General features: G+C 38.1%; 1 protein-coding gene across 3 annotated transcripts in view; it reads right to left on the bottom strand.

Moving 5' to 3' along the window:
* The window catches only part of USP3 (ubiquitin specific peptidase 3), a 97,183-nt gene that overhangs the window by 43,670 nt on the left and 32,060 nt on the right, over nucleotides 1–21,453 (bottom strand). For all 3 annotated transcript variants that reach the window (XM_068963881.1, XM_068963882.1, XM_068963883.1), the window contains 4 exons: nucleotides 5,929–6,012; nucleotides 2,612–2,693; nucleotides 1,574–1,656; nucleotides 246–359 (listed from right to left, as the gene is read on the bottom strand). In XM_068963881.1, coding sequence (XP_068819982.1) covers nucleotides 246–359; nucleotides 1,574–1,656; nucleotides 2,612–2,693; nucleotides 5,929–6,012 — 363 coding nt within the window. The remainder of the gene's footprint in view (nucleotides 1–245; nucleotides 360–1,573; nucleotides 1,657–2,611; nucleotides 2,694–5,928; nucleotides 6,013–21,453) is intronic.

Below are 21,453 nucleotides of genomic sequence, written 5' to 3'. Positions count from 1 at the left end.
TGCTTCATTCACAGACATCAATTTTAGAATGCCCCAATCCACAGACTCCACAAATAGAGTGCTGAATTTATCCTGCCTGCTAGGTAAACAGAAGTAAATGAATTTCGACAGTTATTAAGATCGCCAGCTACATACTGAAACACAGCTGTTAAGAGCTTCCTTTTAAATGTACGTGCCTATTTACTCACATAACACAATGGAAAGCACCAGTAACAGTATCTGTTTGCACATATTCTGAGACTCACACGTTGCTGTCCCCCTGGCTCCTGGTGTGGTACGTTCGCCGTCCTGCTGTCTTCCCATTCCGTAATTCCACGGCAGGCAGTTCTTTGAAATAACAGCAGAACTGCTCAATGTTACTATTTTAAAAGGAAGGAAAGAAAATTATTTTTTAAAGGTCCTAGGACCTGTAAAGAAAGTACTATGAGACCCACATATGGATTTTGAAAATGTGATCTGTCAATTTCTCATTAAAGTGGTATTCAGTGCAATCTCTCACATCATGTTTTCTTAAGATTCCTCTTTTGTTCCCAGAAAACAATACAAGTAAATGACTTTGCAGAAATAAAGAAAGACCTTACAGCAAACTCTCTGTTCCCCAAATCCTCAATCCCCCTTCCCATTCAGAGATTATCACCATTTCTTTCTTTTCAGGGTGTTTGTTTCCAAGTGTTCAATAATTTCTTCCAGCAGAAGCAAACTATGAGAGCAACCATATTGTTTGAATACACTATACAGAGTAACAAGAAGAATTCAGTAGCAACTAGAATTTCTTCTTACAGCAAGAAAAGCTGAGAGCCAGCCCCCTTAAGGAGAGAGTACATGTGGCTTCTGGCCCTGGGAAGATAATTTATTCTAGTCTTTGACACCACATTAGAATCTGAAAGTGCACAACTTTCTAAATAATCTCTTCTAGATAACTTAGGTCAGCCTTGTTGCCTGTTTTATTTTTCACTGCTCATCCTACACGTTGAGGATTCTCTAAACATCTGATCTAATGACCATACTTAAGACTCAACTAATGACTGAACTGAGTTCTCTGAACAAGTTCCTTACAGCCCAGGGGTCTGCGAACTATGGCCCGCAGGACAAATCTGGCCCCGGGCCAGTGAGCGTTTCCATTTTTAAAGTGAGTTTTGTATTTTTAAAGAGTTGTTTAAAAGGGAGGGAAGTATTGCAGGGAGGAGGAAAATATGTGAGAGGGCCTGGATGTGGCATGCAAAGATTAAAAATATTTATTTAATCTGGCCTTTTTCAGAAGTTTGCTGGCCCGCGGTCAAGCCTATTTAAGAAGTGACAGGAACTAAATAATAACTGCTAACAGTTATTTACTGCCAAGCACTGCTCTAAGCACTTATGTAAATTATACACTATCTTCCCAGCTACTCCGTGAGGCAGACTATTATCCCCATTTCACTGATGAGAAAACCAAGGCACAGGGAACTGAGGTAACTTCCCCCAAGTTACCAGGCTAGAGTCAGGGCCAGAGACAGAACCTGAACGTGCAGCCCCTGCTCTTTACCATTCCACCAGAAACTGACATTAGATAGTTGAGGTCTGACTGTGACTTTACCTGAGCGACTGCAGGATGGCGTTCATGAAACACGTGTTCCCCAAATTCCGAAGGCCCGTGGCGCAAACGGCAGTGGTGCTGCCCTGTAAGATAGAATGGGAGGCTCCTTCAGTGATGCCGAGAAGGCCAGCTGCTTCAGACACCAAAGGGCAAAGGCCTGTATTTGAAACTCTAGCATCAGGCCAGGTTGGAATCAATCCTTTTCAGTCCAATGAATATTTCAAATTCTCTTTCTACTCTCTGTATAAGTATCTGGATATTTTTAGAAGGCTGTTTCTGATCCTAGGACTGTTCTAAATGGAAACTTAATAGGAAATCAGCTTTAGTAAGTACTATGGAGTACATGATGTAAAAACCAGGAAGGTCCTTAAAAGAAATAAGTTTAAGACTTCATGCCTTTATTATTGTTTTTATTTAGTCACTAAGTCGTGTCTGACTCTTTTGTGAACCCATGGACTGTAGCCTGCCAGGCTACTCTATCCATGGGATTCTCCAGGCAAGAATACTGGAGTGGGTTGCCATTTCCTTCTTCAGGGAATGTTCCTGACCCAGGAATCAAACCTGAATGTCCTGTACTAACAGGTGGATTCTTTACCACTGAGCCACTTGGGAAGCCCTAACACCTTCATGAGACTACTAAAGCTACTACAAAGTGGAAAAATATAACTAAGGAACAAACTTACCATAACTTCAGACCCACAGAATCTGCAGTAGGGACCTTTACCAGAAGGAAGCAAGGATCTCTGAGACCCTATGCAAAAGGGTAACAAGGTACACAAGGAGGCCTTAAGAACAAACGCTCGCTAAGGTACTGGAGCGTGGTGGTAATCCTCACGGAGGGCAGGCACTGACAGACTCGCCGGGGTGTTTAGTCACATCCAGAGTCGTTAGTACCAGTGGCAAACACTTGGTAAAATATCCCAAATACAAGACATACGTTTATAAAAGTTCATAAGGGGGTAACATTAATGTTAAGAGTTGTAATCAGTGACTAGACCTCAACCAATTCTTGTAGTTGAATAAATTTTAATTACTTACATTTACTTTTAGTAACTTGCTGTTCAGTGATGAGTTTTCCAAAAGTTTTCTTTTCCTATGCCTGTCAGCTGTGAAAGCTGAGCTATTAAAACACAAACAGACAGACGATCAAAAAGACATTCCTACATACACACCACCCAGCAGGACAGAGAGCAAAGGTGGCCGTGCTAAGCTTTGAAGGCACAGCCCTGGCTGACTGAGTAGCCAGGCCAGGGAGGGACCCATGAGGCCGCTGTGGCCCACCAGGACTTCAAGTACTAAGGAGATCCACTTCCCCTGGACATCCCCACTGCTCTCCAGCAGGGTGGGACTAGAATCTGCCATCTCCGGGCACTTCCCAGAGAAGCTGGCCAGGTAGATGTGGTCTCTGAGACGGTCCCTCTCCTCCACCACTCTGTCTACAAACGAGAGAATACACACACCACATAAAGGGAAACCCTGGTCTGACATGATTATTCTGAGATTTAACATCAACTCTCAAATACTCTATTTCTTTCTTAATTTTGGTAAAGGTATCCTCTTTTGTTTGTATGTTGTAACAGATGATCACATGATCTGAGACTGTGGGATGATAAATACATTAGATAATACATTTACCAACTCCTTTGATTCAGCTATGCTACGAAGCATGTTGTAAAACAGATCCTAAACAGCACATAAATTCTGAATTAAAATTATTTAAATTTTTCACAATGAAAGACAGACCTTGTTTGAAATTTATCAGAAAGTAATTCCTATCTTCAAAGGGTCACTTTAAAATGATGTATCAGGGAACTAATCCAAAGGAAGTAAAAGTTACTATTATTAAACAACACAGACTTTTAAGTCTACCAACCCTTTTCCATCTTCCAAAATTATCAGGTTAATCCAAAGAAAATATGTGATTGTTTTTCTTTCCAGAATTTCCACATGAACTGCCTTGAGAGCAGTAGATCAAGTGACAGTCAGCTGCTTCCAAACCTAAAAATATTCTTAGGAAAAATGTCCTCAGAACTGTATGGGCCTCTCATACACTGATGACAAGGTAAGAACTGACCAACCCCATATCGAGTATGAAAGGGAAAGTGCCTTGAAAGTGAAAGTCGCTCAGTCATGTCAGACTGTCTGCAACCCCAAGGACTATACAGTCGGTGGAATTCTCTGGCCACAATACTGCAGTGGGTGGCCTTTCCCTTCTCCAGGGGATCTTCCCAGCCCAGGGATCAAACCCAGGTCTCCCAGGTCGCAGGTGGATTCTTCACCAGCTGAGCCATAAGGGAAGCCCATATGTAATATAATGTCAAGTTATTCCTTCACAAATTCTGTGAGGAAAGAAGCTGAGTCACAAGCACAGTGGCGATGCCTAATAGCTAATTTTTATTCAACCTATACAAATAAAGCCTTTAGCTTTCTAAAATATGTTATTAAATTTTACCATTGGTGATTCTCAAAATGGCAGAATCCTTTAGATCCATGCTGTTTAACAAGGTAGCCGCTCACTACATGTGGCTAGTAAGTTTAAATTAATTCAACTTAAATAAAACATAGAATCCGGTTCCTCGTCATGCTGGCTCATTTTCAAGTGCTCCTCAGGCACACACGGCCAGTGGCTACACAGGGTGATTATACAAGGTTTCTGGTGCACAGTGCTGCTCTAGAGACAGGCTGGACAGTTGACAGTAAGACTCAGATGCAGTCATGGATCTTCCATTGTATCTTCCAGCACAGATTCAAGGCTACGTTTGAGAAACATCAAAATACACTTAGATAATGCTTCTCAACACAGAAGAAGGGCTGCAAGGTACATTTTTCAGTGGGGCCAAGGAGAAGTGAAGACAAGGCAGTCTGTGACACCTTTTACCTAATGAAGTGGTCACTGGAAATAAAAGATTAGAAAGCTGCTTATATAAAAGCATGCAGGTTCTTCAAAGTCCTGTTCACCCTCTGACTTAGTTCTGATGAATCTGTCACTGAGATGATAGTCTTTTCTGAAGAGAAAACTCTAGGTGGCAGGGAGAAATAATTTGGTGGCTATCTCCTTCTATAACAAAGAATCAGGGTACCAAGATCTTTACAATGACATCATCACACCAGAGAGTGATATTACAAAACCTACTGCAGGAATCTCCTACTTCACAGTTAATTGTGACAATTTCAGACCAAACTCAACAGTCTAGATCTGCGTGTCTACAGCTGTGTCTCCTAGACAGGGCTCCTGCTGCTCTGTTCAGATTAAGAGAAGGGAGGAAGTACTTTGAAAAAGTGAGGCGCCCCAACAGGACAAGCCAAAACGTACTTAAATCCAAAGTGTTCTAATTAGTTTAGATTTTAAGGAAATCATCTCTTCCCTTTCAGCTTATAATCTATATTTAGTCAGAAACATGCAGAGAGACTTTGGTTAACCAAAGCTAGACAGTGTTTAACTTAGAGAACTCAGGTCATTCTCTATCACCGCACAATTAAAAAAAACCCTACTGGCTTTACATGTAAGTTTGCTAAGGGACTCCCACTTCTGGCATGTTCTCACAATGCCATTTATACATCAACTGTCAAAATAAATTAGATGGCACCTGATGATGGGGAGATTTACACAGGTTTCACCTGAGTCAGCAATCATTCCAGGACCATGCTTCCATCCACTGCAGCGCCAAAGACACTGCCACTGGGGTTTCTGTTTACTGCTTGGATTTTGGGTCCAGTGAATTGTATCTGACTAACCTATCTGGCTTCAGCAAGAAAAAAAAAAACTATTCACAGTAGTTTAATTTCTTTATGATGACAAAGCATTTCACAGCTTCCTATACTTTCAAGTGATAAATACTGGTCCTAACAAAAAAAAAAAAAAAGAAACTAGGATCTTCTGCTATCATATAGATGCAAAGTAAACAATAATATAATTAAACCTATTTTCACTTAAAATTTATTCATAAATTTCAGAGTTCTAAGAAGACCCCATTAATACATTTGATAAGGATTTTCTAATATTTCAGGTAACCCTATAATGATTTTGGATCATTTTCTGCCCTTCCTTTGCACTAGCAAAACTCCTCTTGCAAATAAACTGAGGAACTTATAAGATGGTGGGTAGTAACTAAAAAACAGGCTCTGGAGCCCCTGGATACAGTTTATGACAAATACTAAATGAAATAAATGCTGAGTTATGATCACTGACAATTTTCATAGACCTAACTCCAAAGTTTATTTTGCTCACATTTCAATCACACTAAAAACACTGAGTGTGATGAGGTTATGGAACTCATCAACAAAACCCCGCTCAGAAAGTCTGGAAGGCCCTTCAAGCCCTTTCCACCCCTTCCTTCCCAAGGCCTATTACTTACTTCTCCAAGTTCTGCAAGTGTTCTCTGACTTTCTGTACCAGTCCCAGCTTGGTGTCATTAACCACAAAATCATCACAGCGATAACTGCAAGGAAAATATTAATCAGTGTGTGTAAAGAGCTTGAGGAAACCACAGTAATGAAATCACTAAAACCATGCTGCCAAGATGGTCACGTGGCTCTGCAGGCAGTTACAGTCAGCGGTGAGTTCAAAGAGGACGTAGAATCCACACTGGAATGTTTTTAAGGAGCCTTTTTAAAAAGCCACGTAGGCAGTGAACACTAGTTTCTTTTCACATTTTTATTCAAAAGCTCTCCAATTCCTCTTTGAAAATGAAATAGGCTGCAACATGTGTTATATTCCTTTTAGGGGTGCATAATACATGGAAAACGAAATACAAAGCACCAATTCTATTCATGTAGCATGAAGCCTAAAGCTTTAATGTGATCCCTCCCAACTCAAATTAATGGCGAGAAGAGATGTAAGAAAAAATCAGGAAAATGATAATTAACCTGTAGGGATATTTGAATAAAAAAGTAAAAGCTATACATTTTACATGCCAGCCAAGCTCCTCTGTCCATGAAATTTTTCAGGCAAGAATACTGGAGTGGGTTGCCATTCCCTTCTCTAGGGGATCTTCCTGACCAAGGGACAGAACCTGGGTCTCCTACATTGCAGCCAGATTCTTTACCGTTTGAGCCACCAGGGAAGCCCCTTTTACACATAATTTAAATAAACTAAACTGAGAAGAATGAATCTTTTCATTCTGCAATGTTAGAAAACAAAAGTATAAAACAGTGGCTACGTCTTGCAGGAAACGAACGCTTTGGTGAAAGATGTTTAAGATGTTCTTTAGAACTGATATTGTATGTGTGTGTGTTTAGCAAGTCAATAAGCAAATAATATAAGGAATCACGCATCATAAACTCTAACCTGTACATTAGCATTCTGTTTTTTTTCCTGGAATATGGCCAATTTTAACTGAAACAGCTTCCAAGCTAGTACCATAATATTCTTTTGAACTGCAGCTTTGTACAAAACCACTGATTAAAACTACCAAAGAATAATGACAATAACAATGCCATTCTTCTGAGCAAAATTTTGAATGCCTAGCAATTAGCAAGAATTAGGTCAAATCTAGCACAATCCAAAACCTACTTCTTACATACCTGAAACCAGGCTATTCAAAAATTGTAAAGAGAATGCGTGAAAGTAATTTGTTTAAAATAAGATTACACAAAAAACATAGCTTGTGTCTCTTAGTCACAATTTACACATGTAATTATTTAGCAAGCCCCTCCCCCAAAATCTGACTATCTAATACTGTCAATCAAGAGTCTCTAATATTCTCCAAGTTCCCATGGTCAATCCTTAACATTTCTACTAATAGCAAAAGCTACCATTCACATCCCAGACTGTTTCTCTTTGATCGAAGCCATCAGCAATGGGAAGAAAATAATTCTTTATTGGTTTTATAACAAATACATAAAGCAATTAAATTTGTGCTTCTTCTCAGCATAAATGTTAAGAGGGTAAGGTCTACTCTATAAACCTGGGATTAGGGCACTTGGTTCCTCTGTGAATCCCAGGCATGCACTAGAGCATGAAACTGCATTGTTACCCTAATGCCTGCTTACATCCTCATTTCAGATTGGCGTAAACATATACATGCACTTTGGCTAAAAGAATTACCCAGTGTTCAAAACAAAAACAGCTCCAACGCTGCTGTTCATCTGGGGAATGAAGTCTAAGAGCAAATTTAGATGGCCTTTCACATATTTACATGCTGCTAGTCTATCTAATTGAAAAGTGAACCCCTTAACTTTCACACACACACGCACACATACACAAATGGTTGCTTTGTTTAAAGAAACAAATTGCTTTAAATTATATGAAATAACTTTTTTCATATTAAAGTACTTCTTTTTGGTGGTAACATGAATTCAGCCTTTAGCATTTGTTAAAGGAACATTTTCATATATCAAAACAGACTTATGTATGGCCTTGCTCCATTCTGAACTAATCTGCCTTAACTGGGTCTATTTACTTCATCTCTTTGAGTGTTCATCACTAAAGTCAGTAAGTGGCTCTAGGCTCTAGAGCTGTGCTATTGTGGCACAGCTATTTTTCTGTTACTTTTCTATGCACTAATGAAGCACTGTAAAGTGCTTATTTCAATATTTTATGCAGAAAGCAGAAGTTACAGTGATACCTACATAAACTGCAATTTGTAGTTAAATTGAAATATTTATTTTAACTATAATACAATCAAATTACTTTTTCTGGCTCAAAAACTAAAAATGAAAAAAAAATTTAACTTCCAAATCAAGGTGCGCCAATGAGATAAGAGTGTAATTTTCCTAAGAATGGCAATTATGATTTAACACAGCAGAGCCAAATTAATAAGCTGAGTATAAAAAAGTTTTAAGATAATAGACAATGTTGAGCCATTTTCAGCAAATGCACAGTAATATAAAAAGAAGCTGCCTCTCTATAGTCAAAATATAATCAGTGAACTCTGTCACAATGAATTCAGAATGAAATGTGTAACAAAATGATTTCTCACTGACTTTAGGGATTTGATCTTATAATTCTGGCAAGCTACAAAACAGCCTGAATTCTTGCTCCAGAAAGAAAACCATTTTTAGATGGAGAGATGAAACATTAATTTAGTATTTCAGTTAAGGGAATTACGTTTTAAAATTTGAGAGAAAGATCATAAAGGATATTTTACAAAAAGTGAAAGATCTTCAGTTGATTCACCAAGAACTCATTCAACATTTGAAAACTATAAATACTTTTCTTTTTAGCTTAGGTAAGTTTTACAAGAGACAGTGGCCAGTGAATACCTAGGGTATTTTGTCTCAAATGACTTCCAAATTGAAATGTCCTCATCTACTTGCCAGAGAAGGCAACGGCACCCCATTCCAGTACTCTTGCCTGGAAAATCCATGGACGGAGGAGCCTGGTAGGCTGCAGTCCATGGGGTCGCTAAAAGTCGGACACAACTGAGCGACTTCACTTTCACTTTCATGCACTGGAGAAGGAAATGGCAACCCACTCCAGTGTTCTTGCCTGGAGAATCCCAGGGACGGGGGAGCCTGGTGGGCTGCCGTCTATGGGGTCGCACAGAGTCAGACACGACTGAAGCGACTTAGCAGCAGTAGCAGCATCTACTCGCAATTATGGCAAGCTCAGTTCAGTCGCTCAGTCGTGTCCGACTCTGCGACCCCATGAATCGCAGCATGCCAGGCCCCTCTGTCCAACACCAACTCCCGGAGTTCACTCAAACTCATATCCATCGAGTCGGTGATGCCATCCAGCCATCTCATCCTCTGTTGTCCCCTTCTCCTCCTGCCCTCAATCCCTCCCAGCATCAGAGTCTTTTCCAATGAGTCAACTCTTTGCATGAGGTGGCCAAAGTATTGGAGTTTCAGCTTTAGCATCAGTCCTTCCAATGAACACCCAGGACTGATCTCCTTTAGGATGGACTGGTTGGATGTCCTTGCAGTCCAAGGTCTTCTCCAACACCACAGTTCAAAAACATCAATTCTTTGGTGCTCAGCTTTCTTCACAGTCCAACTCTCACATCCATACATGACCACTGGAAAAACCATAGCCTTGTAGATGGACCTTTGTTGGCAAAGTAATGTCTCTGCTTTTGAATTATGCTATCTAGGTTGATCATAACTTTCCTTCCAAGGAGTAAGCCTCTTTTAATTTTATGGCTGCAATCACCATCTGCAGTGATTTTGGAGCCCCAAAATATAAAGTCTGACACTGTTTCCACTGTTTCCCCATCTATTTCCCATGAAGGGATGTGACCAGATGCCATCATCTTTGTTTTCTGAATGTTGAGCTTTAAGCCAACTTTTTTCACTCTCCTCTTTCACTTTCATCAAGAGGCTTTTTAGTTCCTCTTCATTTTCTGCCATAAGGGTGATGTCATCTGCGTATCTGAGGTTATTGATATTTCTCCCGGCAATCTTGATTCTAGCTTGTGCTTCTTCCAGCCCAGCGTTTCTCATGATGTACTCTGCATAGAAGTTAAATAAGCAGGGTGACAATATACAGCCTTGACATACTCCTTTTCCTATTTGGAACCAGTCTGTTGTTCCATGTCCACTTCTAACTGTTGCTTCCTGACCTGCCTTAAAAGCAATCAAACTCATGTTGCAAATGTTTTTTAATCTTTTACATCTGTCACTTTCAGTTAGATTGGAAAAAGCTACTTTCTATCAACACAAACAAGAACCAGTTATGTGGGATCAAAACCCCAGATTTACTGGAATTAATTCCCTTATTTGATCCACTTCAAGTTAACATACTGAAAATATTTGTGCTCTGAAGTGGACTGTATCATGGGTGCAGTTATTAAAATGATGCAGTTACTAAAGCTGTTCAGTATACATGTACAAATGTTCTGACTCATCACCAGTGGAACTGTTATAAGAGACAGAAGATAATGAATTTAGTGACTACATGCTCTTTGCCAACATTCACTGCTTGAGTCATGGCAGATTTTACAAAGGTTTACTGTTCTGTTAACTCTAATTCAAGACTTTCTAGAATCAAAAGGAACACCTGCCAATATTCAACATAAGAGAAAACATCACCCCATGACTTACATTTTTTACCTATAGCACAGTGCACATGAAGGAGCTAAATTTAAAGATCCAAGAAGAGAGAAAGCTTGCTTTTGACATAGCTAGACAGGTATGAGAATTTATGTTAAAATTTAAACTATTCATACTATAAGTTAATAATGGTTTTACACATTTCAACCTGAACAAATATGCAAGAGATTTAAAATGCAATAGCATTATGTAAGTTGGCTCTAATAGCTACGAGAAAAATTAAAGAATGCTTTGTTGACATGAATAAATTTAGAGCTGATTTTCAGTTTATACAATGGCCCTTTGAATTTGATATTGATAATACTGAGTTGTTACAAGAGTGAGTGGATTTACCTAACTTAGATACAGTTTTGAAACTGATATGCTTTTGCCTCAGTCAATTATTCTAAAAAAAAAGATGTCAGTCCTGTCAATACAGATGTCAAGTATTAAAGAAAATGGGGGTTTTGGGGGGGTACTTTATTGGAAAAAATTTTAAGTGTTTGGAATCTACATTTTCAATGGCAACTCTTCTGACTAAATACAGATCAAGTATTTCTCATGAAAAGTTAGCATCTGAATGGAAATGTGCTATATGTATAAAATATCACACTGGATTCTGAAGGTTTCATATTTCAAAAAAAGATACAAACTATCTCTAATAATTCTACATGGATTACCATGTTGACATGGTAATACTGGGTTGGCCAAAAAGTTCATTCAGGTTTTTCCGTAAGATCTTAGAGAGTCAATAACACCTTATGACAAAACCAGAACAAACTTTCTGGCCACCCAATATTTTGGATAACCAGGTTAAATAAAATATACAATTTAAATGAATTTACCTGTTTGTCTTTGCTTTTTTACTGTGGCTACTAGAAAATTTTGTATTACATACATGATGAATTATTTCTCTTGGACAGGACTGCTGGCCTAGAAAATATCTAAGACACTGGCTGCTCTACTATTCTATAATACTACCATTGTCATAAAGAGGTAAGAAGTATAACTTCAATGAACTAGAAGAAATCAATTGATTTTGGCTGAATTTCGTCTTAAGAAATTTTAGGATTTCACAATTGTCCTTATTTCCAAGAGTAGATTTCAGAAATTCTTACAGTCACTAAGAAGGACATTTACTTCTAGGCTTCTAACTTTCGTCCTGTCTGAATTCATCACACTATACAAGCATTCTCTGATGACAATGATGAAAGGAAAGCACCTGCTTCCACAGGTCGAAACTTCCAGGGGCGTCTGGCATGTGGTACAGAGCCAGTAAATGTCGGCTTCCTTCCATTGTGTAACCAGGGCTGCCTTGTAACACACCCTTCTCTAGCCGGCCCCATTCCCTGTGTGTTGATTTCTTCTTCCTCCCTGGCCCAGAGGTCAGAAGAAAATAAGTAACAAAAGTAGGAAATAAATAAGGATTTAAATGCTGTCTGATGCCTTGAGCTGAGACACTGCTTTCAAAGTGGAAACTCTCTCATTAATACTGGTATTAAAAAGTCCCAAGACAAACAGAAGAATTTAAAGTAAACAAGTTCTAAGAATCTCTTCCTGCTTTGCAATTATGTTGAAGATATTAGGTCAGAATTATGCTTGCCTCTAACACCTGAAAAAAATGAGCCACCATTCTTGGTTTTCCCTCCCAAGGAGATTACACCAGAATAAGAAGTACAAAGGAGTACATAACTTGTAGGCTGTGTTCCAGAGCTTCTAGCCTGGGCATCAGAAACTTGGAAGGCATGTCCCATTTTGAATCAATATTGTTATACAATACGGCTAAATGTCTTAAGGTGAAAATACACCTGGGTCCCAAAATGTAACTGAAATAATATAAAAAGTTGTTCTCTTTTTCTTCTTTCTACTGAGAAATTGGAGCTGAGGTGCAGGTTTTGGCATCTTTTCATTCATATAAATAGGCCTTCATGTGTCTAACAAACAGAAGTCAGGAACTATCTATATTACACAGCCAACTTTTAGGCTACTGAATTAATACTAAAGCAAGTTTACATTTCATGATTTCAGGCGATTCTTCAAGTAAAGATGGAGCTCTACTAGACTACTTGTCTGATACAGAGAATATTTACTTCTGTATTCACTGAAGAGAAAGAAATGCTTAAGAAAATTGAAGTAAACTGGACACTAAAGACAAAAAAATAATACTTAAGAAATCGTATTAGACAACATGTTGAAATGTTAGATAAGAAAATGAGATATAAAAAGGCAAGGAAGGAGGATTCTTATCCTTCTCTACTTATAACACATTGAGACAAAGTATACTATCATCTCAGCTATGTAAAAATTAGTCTCAACCCAAATTCCTTGAACCAAACACAATGCTAGTTTTAAAGTATTTTAAACCAATAGTTAATAAACTGATTAAATGTAGAGTAGCGTATTATATACATACTGTTGTTCAAAGCAGAAGATATACAAATAATTTTACCACCTTGCACCAGGTAGCAGGTAAATTTTCATAAGAAATACCAATTATTTACACTATTAAATACTTTGGCAAAAAAATGGATAACATAACTAATTTCAAATTCTGCTACTCTAATACAAAAAAAAAAGGCAAAAAAAAAATCACTTCATGGCAAATAGATGGGGAAGCAATGGAAACAGTGATAGACTATTTTTGGGGGGCTCCAAAATCACTGAAACTGTGACTGCAGCCATGAAATTAAAAGACGCTTGGAAGAAAAGTTATGACCAACCTAGACAGCATATTAAAAAGCAGAGACATTACTTTGCTAACAAAGGTCTGCCTAGTCAAACCTATGATTTTTCCAGTAGCCAAGTATGGATGTGAGAGTTGGACTACAAAGAAAGCTGAGCACTGAAGAAATGATGCTTTTGAACTGTGGTGTTGGAGAAGATTCTTGAGAGTCCCTCGGACTGCAAGGAGATCCAAGCAGTCCATCCTAAAGGAAATCAATCCTGAATATTCATAGGAAGGACTGATGCTGAAGCTGAAACTCCAAAACTTTGGCCACCTGATGCAAAGAACTGACTCACTGGAAAAGACCGTGATGCTGGGAAAGATTGAAGGCGGGAAGGGAAGGGGATGACAGAGGATGAGATGGTTGGATGGCATCACCAACTCAATGGACATGAGTCTGACTAAACTCTGGGAGTTGGTGATGGACAGGGAGGCCTGGCATGCTGTAGTCCATGGGGTCGCAAAGAGTTGGACATGATTGAATAACAAAATTGTCCAATTTCTTCATTACACTGATTTCTTACGCATACATTTTCAGATTTTTTTTCCTAATTTCTAGTATTTAAAATCATGCCTAATCCTTTTCTATTTTTATTTCTATAACCAACCCCCAAACCCACCTTTTTCCTCCTCCATCTCAACTAATAGTTTATCCTATACTTTGGCTATTTCCTTTCATATAATATTTGTCCCTGCCCTATCTAAGTACAATTACAGTCAAGTCCATAAATAGCTGTAGCTGAATTAAGCTGTAGTATTTAACAGTCCTGCAATGTCGATTTTATCTAAATTTTCTTCTCTCTCATCTTTCCCTCGCAATCTTCCCTTTCACTTCAGTGTTACCTTCTTTACGCTTAGATTTCAGCTTTCATTTCACATATCAACAACCCCCTTACCCTCCCTCATTTCCATGTGGAACACCATTCACTGTTTAATGGCAAAAAATATTCCTTACTTGGTCATCCCCATCTGTACTTTATTTCCCCATTCTCCAAAAATTAAAACATGCAGCATGGCGCAATCATTTTCTCACCCTAAAATTTAATATGGTTTACCTCCTTTTAAAAATTCTAGTTTTAGAAACACTTGTTTCCTTCCTATTTTCACCTTGTACCTCATGCCCCCTCTAATTATAAAGGCAAAACACAGGTCCATTAAGGCAAAATCTTCCAAATTATTTTCAATGGCTTCTAATGAGATTTAAAAATTAGCCACAAAACTGAGTATCCACCACCCACAACACACTTACACATGGCTGTCCTAATTAGAAATGTAAGGAAATCTAATTTAATATATGTACAGTATAAAAAAATTTTAGAAGAATGAGCTAGAGATAAAATAAACTTTTAAAATGTCTTGCTATTCATATCTTTAATACTTTTGTTAAACCAGTATCTCAAAGTACAATATATACATAGGATGAGGTTTGACATTAATGATAATGGATATAAATTCGTATCTCATACAGTCTCATAAACTTTTTGTCCGATTTATCAGATCTGATTGAAAGTGAAGGGGAAAAGTGTTAGTCTTTCAGCTGTGTCCGACTCTTTGCAACCTCATGGACAGTAAAAGGCTCCTCTGTCCATGGAATTCTCCAGGCAAGAATATTGGAGTGGGTTGCCATTTCCTTCTCCAGGGGATCGTCCCAATCCAGGGATGAAACCCGAGTCTCCTGCATTGCAGGCAGATTCTTAACCACTGACCCACAGGGGAAGTCCTAATCAAATCTGATTAGTCTGTGTTTTTATTTAGGTTGCTAAGTCACTTCAGTCGTGTCCGACTCTGTGGGACCCCATAGACGGCAGCCCACCAGCCTCCCCCATCCCTGGGATTCTCCAGGCAAGAACACTGGAGTGGGTTGCCATTTCCTTCTCCAGTGCATGAGAGTGAAAAGTGAAAGTGAAGTCACTCAGTTGTGTCCAACTTTTAGCGACCCCATGGACTGTAGCCCACCAGGCTCCTCCATCCATGGGATTTTCCAGGCAAGAGTACTGGAGTGGGATGCCATTGCCTTCTCCATTATTTAGGTAGTCAACATTTTTATTTTGTAATGTGTTTGATGAGATCAAAGTAGGAGTGTAGTATGTCAGCTTGCCTTTTCCTTTTTCACCAGTATTTGTGTTATTATCATCACTGTTTCCATCTTGAAGGATTTTTTTTCCTCGTAAAAATCCGTCCAAATGTTTATCCACTTGATGAGGGCTGATTTTTGGTAACATAAAGTAAATCCATGTAACTGAGCAGACAAAAAACACAGCAGCATACTGCACAAGGCTAATAAAAGCGAACAAGAGTGAGGCCACCACACATGCAGCTGATTCAGGACACTCTGTGTAGCTCATGACAGAACCATCTAGTCCACGGACAGCTGGCAGTAGGTATATTAAAATATTTGCCTATGATTTTTTCAGAAGTTCTGATATTTTCTTCCCATATGTTCCAGGACATTGTTTTAGAGACCACTGCACTAAAAACTAGACTCCTAACATAGAGCTGGTTAGTTCTCAATGAATATTTACTTATTGAATAAAAGCAACATACCCACTATTCTGATTTTTCGGGATGTTGTTCACATTATATTCGAGGATTATCATGTTCATCAGTTCCTGTCTCCAGGGAAAATTTTTGAAGGCAAAACCTTAAGGGGGAAAGGAACTGCTCGTAATGCCAAATCTTCTTCAAACAGGATCTATCGCTTTGCTTTGGTGTCTTTCTTTAATACACTTATTCCTAGATTTAGTTTGTAATTTCTGTCCTATGTTGAATGCTTTTTTGTTCATCATTTCCATTTTTAACTAATAAAGAGAAACCTGTTAGTTTTTGTATATTTATCATGTATCACAAAGGAGATCAGTCCTAGGTGTTCACTGGAAAGCCTAATGTTGAAGCTGAAACTCCAATCCTTTGGCCACCTGATGCAAAGAGCTGACTCATTTGAAAAGACCCTGATGCTGGGAAAATTGAGGGCAGGAGGAGAAGGGGACGACAGACGATGAGATGCTTGGATGGCATCACCGACTCAATGGACATGGGTTTGGGTGGACTCTGGGAGTTGGTGATGGACAGACAGGGAGGCCTGGCCTGCTGCGGTTCATGGGGTCACAAAGAGTCTGACACAACTGAGTGACTGAACTGAACTGACCGTTTCAAAATTAATTATTAGTTCCACTTGTTTTCTACTAAAGTCTCCTTGAGTTCTCTGGGCAGTAAACAATTTGAAAGCAGAAATAATTTGTTCTTTTTTTCCAAATTTATACCAATTATTTACTTATTCTGTCTTATTTCAATGACTAGAACTGCAAAAGTAATGTTTAATAACAGTGGTGATGATGTAAGTAATGACTGGAAGTATCTGTCTTGTTTCTGATTTTAATGGAAACAGCTTTAGTATTTCATCAATTTGCATATGATGCTTGCTTTCTTCTGGGGGGACCATCCTATTTTAATAGTTTCCTTTTATTTCAATGTTATTAGTTTTTAAGAATCAGAAATTGTTTATTTATAAATGTACTTTTGCTTCTAATGGTACAATAATCTGGGATTTCCTTTAAAAATGAATGTGTTGGCAGACTTGTGAAACTGACTCAGTAATTACATATTTTTCTTTTTGACACATCTTCCTGGGTTAGACTGGCTTTAAGTTATACTTATTTACAACTGACATTTTCTTTTTGGAGTTTCTATCAGATTTTTGTCTTATGGTTTTGAAAGTTTCATAATATTAGTATACTCAATGTTAAATTTTAATAGTCTGAGGCTGCACTATCTGACACAGCAGCTACCAGACACATGCTGCAATTTAAACATTAAAATGAAACAGAACATTCAGCTCCTCAGTCCCACCAGCCACTTTTAACTGTTCAACTGCTATCATATTATATGACACAGATGTCAGACTCAAAACAAAGAAAACTCTCTTTCTCAGCTTTAAAACCCTACAGCTCTCTCCATTCCTGTCGGCAGCGCTATTGAAGCTACCCAAGCCACAAGGCTGCACATCATACTCTTGAAGTACTAACAAACCTCCCAAACCAAACCCATCTTCAGTCTCATGAAACAAAAGGAAGTCATCATACAAATGAACCTGATTTTTGTTTTTAAGCAACAGTAAAGAAACAAGTCCTTTAATCTACTGGCTACACAGCAATCTTTATATAGTAAGCTGTGTATAATACTAATACAAAGAAAATAAAAACTTTTATGCAAAAAGGACCCCTCAAGAAAGAGCAATGACAAATCGATCACTAAGTTTTAAATTATGTGTCATCCCTTGTGTAACAGATACCATAATGTGATGTCTAGAGCAAACTCTGACCTCCAGCTTTATTATAATGACAGATATAGTTACAGAGAGCAAACCACAAACCAAGCAAAGCTGATATTCCAATGACTTCATCTATTTCAAACCAAGAAAAGTTAAATCCAAAGCACTCTTTTAGAAAGCAAGCTTATTTTTAAATTCTCTTTTATTCAATTCTAATGTACTGCCATCAACTAAACCAATTTTGGAAAACTAGAATACCTGCAGAGAAAACCCATTTCCTTTGTTAAAAGCAGACAAGTACTAGTTTATTAAGAGCCTTTTGTTTTCAGACTACGAGTTAAAGTTTCTTTTTAATAAAATTTCAAAATACTGCTTTTAAATAAACAAAATTCTTCCTGTTCTGTAATCTTTACAACACTGAAAATCTGTGTCCAAAACGTTTATAAGGATAGTCAACAAAAGATCTTTTTAATCACAACTGCCTTTGAAAATGATTCAGCATACATTTAAGCCCACAAATAAAAGCTTTACTTTTATAAGTTTTCATTAAAACTGCTATTTGTTATGGGTGTTTAAAATCTAAAATACAAGTCTTTTTTCTAGACACGTGAATCGACTCACATTTCATAATATTTCTTTGTTTGAAACAGTGCTTTGAAACATTAATTACTTTGCCAGGAAGGAAAAATTCCAGTAATTTAGTTTTACTATTCCTTTCATACTTCTGAATCCTCAGAAATTCAGTTTTGCTGATAAGCTGACAAGACTATGTCAGATGCCAACAATGACTTGTTCAACATTTTAAATCTATTAACTGTAAATGTCTGGTTATGAGCGATGTTGAGCATCTTTTCATGTGTTTGTTGGCTATCTGTATGTCTTCTTTGGAGAGGTGTCTGTTTGGGTCTTCTGCCCATTTTTTGATTAGGTTGTTTGTTTTTCTGACATTGAGCTACAGGAGCTGCTTGTATATTCTGGAGATTTGACAATGTTTCTTAATGAATTCTATCTAAAATACAAGAGGAAAAAAAGTCAAATAAAAGTTCCTAAATTTAATTTTTGTTTCTTTTTGACACAATAATATGTACCACATACAGTTCCATCTGCAGTGACTACGGGAGAGAATCTAGAGTGGGAGGAGAGGAAACATTACACACAAAAATCTGAACGCCTGCCCTTGTGTGAAAATCTGGAGAGTTTCATTTTTATTAAAATTTTCATTTGTCTCCTGAAAGAGTGGGTTTGTGTCAAGCCAAAATGATCCCTTCTGGTACTGGCTTCCCTCTTTTGAGATCATGACCCACTTTATGTTGTTCTGCCTCCTTGACGCCTGCTTCTTCTGGGTGTGCTGTTTATACAGAAAGTGAAAGGACCTGCTCTGCAAGACTGTCCCTCTCAGGAAGTCAGTGGAATAGCTCACATATGCTGTGATTTGGCTCTTCTTCAGGAAAAGTGTTCTGCAGCTCCTCAGTCCTCCAAGAGGATCGAGAGGGTACAGCAGTATAGTTTTGGTATAACCTTCACCACTTTTGGAAAATAGTTAACAAAAGTCAAATCTTTCAAACATCTACTGCCTACTCAGCACCAGACACTGAGTACTGCGGACGATACAAAGATCTGACAAATGGTTCCTGAAGTCCCCAAGGACATTTACAAATAACTAACATGCAGCAGGAAATTACAAGTATCCCAGGGACTGTGAACTTAGGAGAGATTATATCCAGCTACAATTGGAGCTTGGGGTGGGGGAGGGGCGTGCAGACAGTTCAGTAATAAGTTCATAAAGGATATGCAAAAACAGGACAGGGCAGGGACTCATGGAAAGGGGAAAGAAACGATAGAAGAACTGCAGCCCTTAGAGCAGGTTTCAACTTCTTCAGAGGACAAAGCACATGGAAAAGGAGCCTTAACATTAGCTACAGTCAAAATAATAACTAATAATCAAATAGGTTAAACCTAATACACCAATATTTTATCTCTGAAGCAAACCAATCAGTCTAACCACAAGAAACGTATATACAAGGAAAATCTACAAACTAAAGCCAAATTACTAAGGTGCAGTGGAAAATACTCACACGTACACACACACACTCCATACAGAAAAAAGAAATCCTTTTTTGTTTCTTAATCATTGAGAGGTGTGGGAGAAATGTTGAACTACAGCTCCACCAGCTTACCACTATCACAGATTTCTTTTAGGCTGTCAGTATAAAACTGCAGGATGATTCCCTAGCATTTTGTTCTAAACCCACAAATGAGACGGTTATGTGACCAGCTGCAGCTCCCTTCCTGCATTTCAGAAGCTCTGGGTGTCCACACACTTGCAGCTCTGTATAACCTCACAAAAGACTGGCAGTTGGCCAAGAAGCCCCTGCCATGGTGTATATTCCCCAAGGTTCAAGATCTACCACTCCCAATTCAGCCATGAAATGACTTGTACTTTAGTACCCTAGACCAAATGAAAGCAAATTAAATTCCAGTCCAAGTTAATAAAGGTATTCCTCCAAAATGCAATATACAAAGATGTTAAAGTACATAGTCTATTATTTTTAAAGAGCCCTCAAATAGAATTCTACTCCATTAAGAAAATTCTAAGATAATTCTTTAAATTTCTTCAAGAGTTATTATTCCTTCATAATCTTACTAATAGCAACAAAACCCACTGTACACAGAGACTCAACTGTATTTCCAAACTTTCCCATTAAGCATCTCATGCACATTGCTAACTATCAAGAAGAATGAAAGTTCTCAACATCTGGTGCATACAGATTGACACAACCTACAATGATGACTTAGAGACAGATACCCCAAGAATGATCTTAATTCCTGCCGTTGAAGGAGAAATACTCACAACTTTATAGAAACACACAGTTCTGTCAGTTAGATGATTGTGTCATTCTAGTATATAAGTGTCCTGAGGGAAAGGGGGAAAATCTAATGAAAATACATTAACACCTTGGCTAATGCTTAATTTTTGTAAGAAGGGGTGTTTCATGAGATTAAACAACAATAAACTGAGCACTAGGTTCAGAAAATCTTCACAAGATTTTCACTTTTACTGATGTTTTTGCCTGCTTCTAGCTTGTCTCTCAGGTCTGGACATCGTCCACACAAAGAATCACTGAAACAGTAGCGATCTGGAGGACTAAATCTTAATATGGTTTATTCAGCAGCCACAGCATTATAACCGTAAACTTGTAAAAATGTAAACTTGGGAAGCCATTGACCTTTTCTCCCTGCCTTTTGATGGACACCTTTCTACAATACAATAGTCAACCAATGATACAGAAAGCATACAACTTCAGTAGAAAGTGTGAATCAAAAGCAGTATTTGGACCTTAAATCCCCATTCCTGCCCAGCACTGCCTTCATGTATTGTTTTTGCCACACAGCATTCAAGGGCTGTATGGCAAAAACAAAAACCAAAGGGCTCCTTTCAATGTCAAAACCTTTCAAATTCAGTAAAATGATTAAAAACAATAAAGATTTATTCACAACTTACTAGTCAAGGAAAGAGATTTGCTTCACACCAAAGTAAAACTGTAAAATACACTGACTCTCTGAGCATACCAAATGGATGTGGATTGTTAAATATCACTTGTAACCTAAATAACCTGTTCTAAGTAGTCAGAAAAATTCTCACTTTATTGTCATTTATATGAAACAGACATGTATAGTGTATCACAAAGAGAATAAGGCCTCCAATATCCTTTTACAGGATGTGATACTTTAAAAAAAAAAAAAAAAATTAGCCTGAGGATTTCCCTGGTGGTCCAGTGGTTAAGAATCTGCCTACCTATGCTGGGGACTCAGGTTCAATCCCTGGTTGGAGAACCAAGATCCCACACGCTGCAGGGCAACTAAGCCCAATGCAGCCAAATACATAAAAAGAAAAAATAATTTAAAAAGGAATTAGCC

The sequence above is a fragment of the Capricornis sumatraensis genome, chromosome 2 (genome assembly GCF_032405125.1).
Source record: "Capricornis sumatraensis isolate serow.1 chromosome 2, serow.2, whole genome shotgun sequence".
Taxonomy (NCBI): Eukaryota; Metazoa; Chordata; class Mammalia; order Artiodactyla; family Bovidae; genus Capricornis; species Capricornis sumatraensis.
Note: the sequence above shows the minus strand (reverse complement) of the source record. Positions and strands in the feature narration are given on the sequence as shown.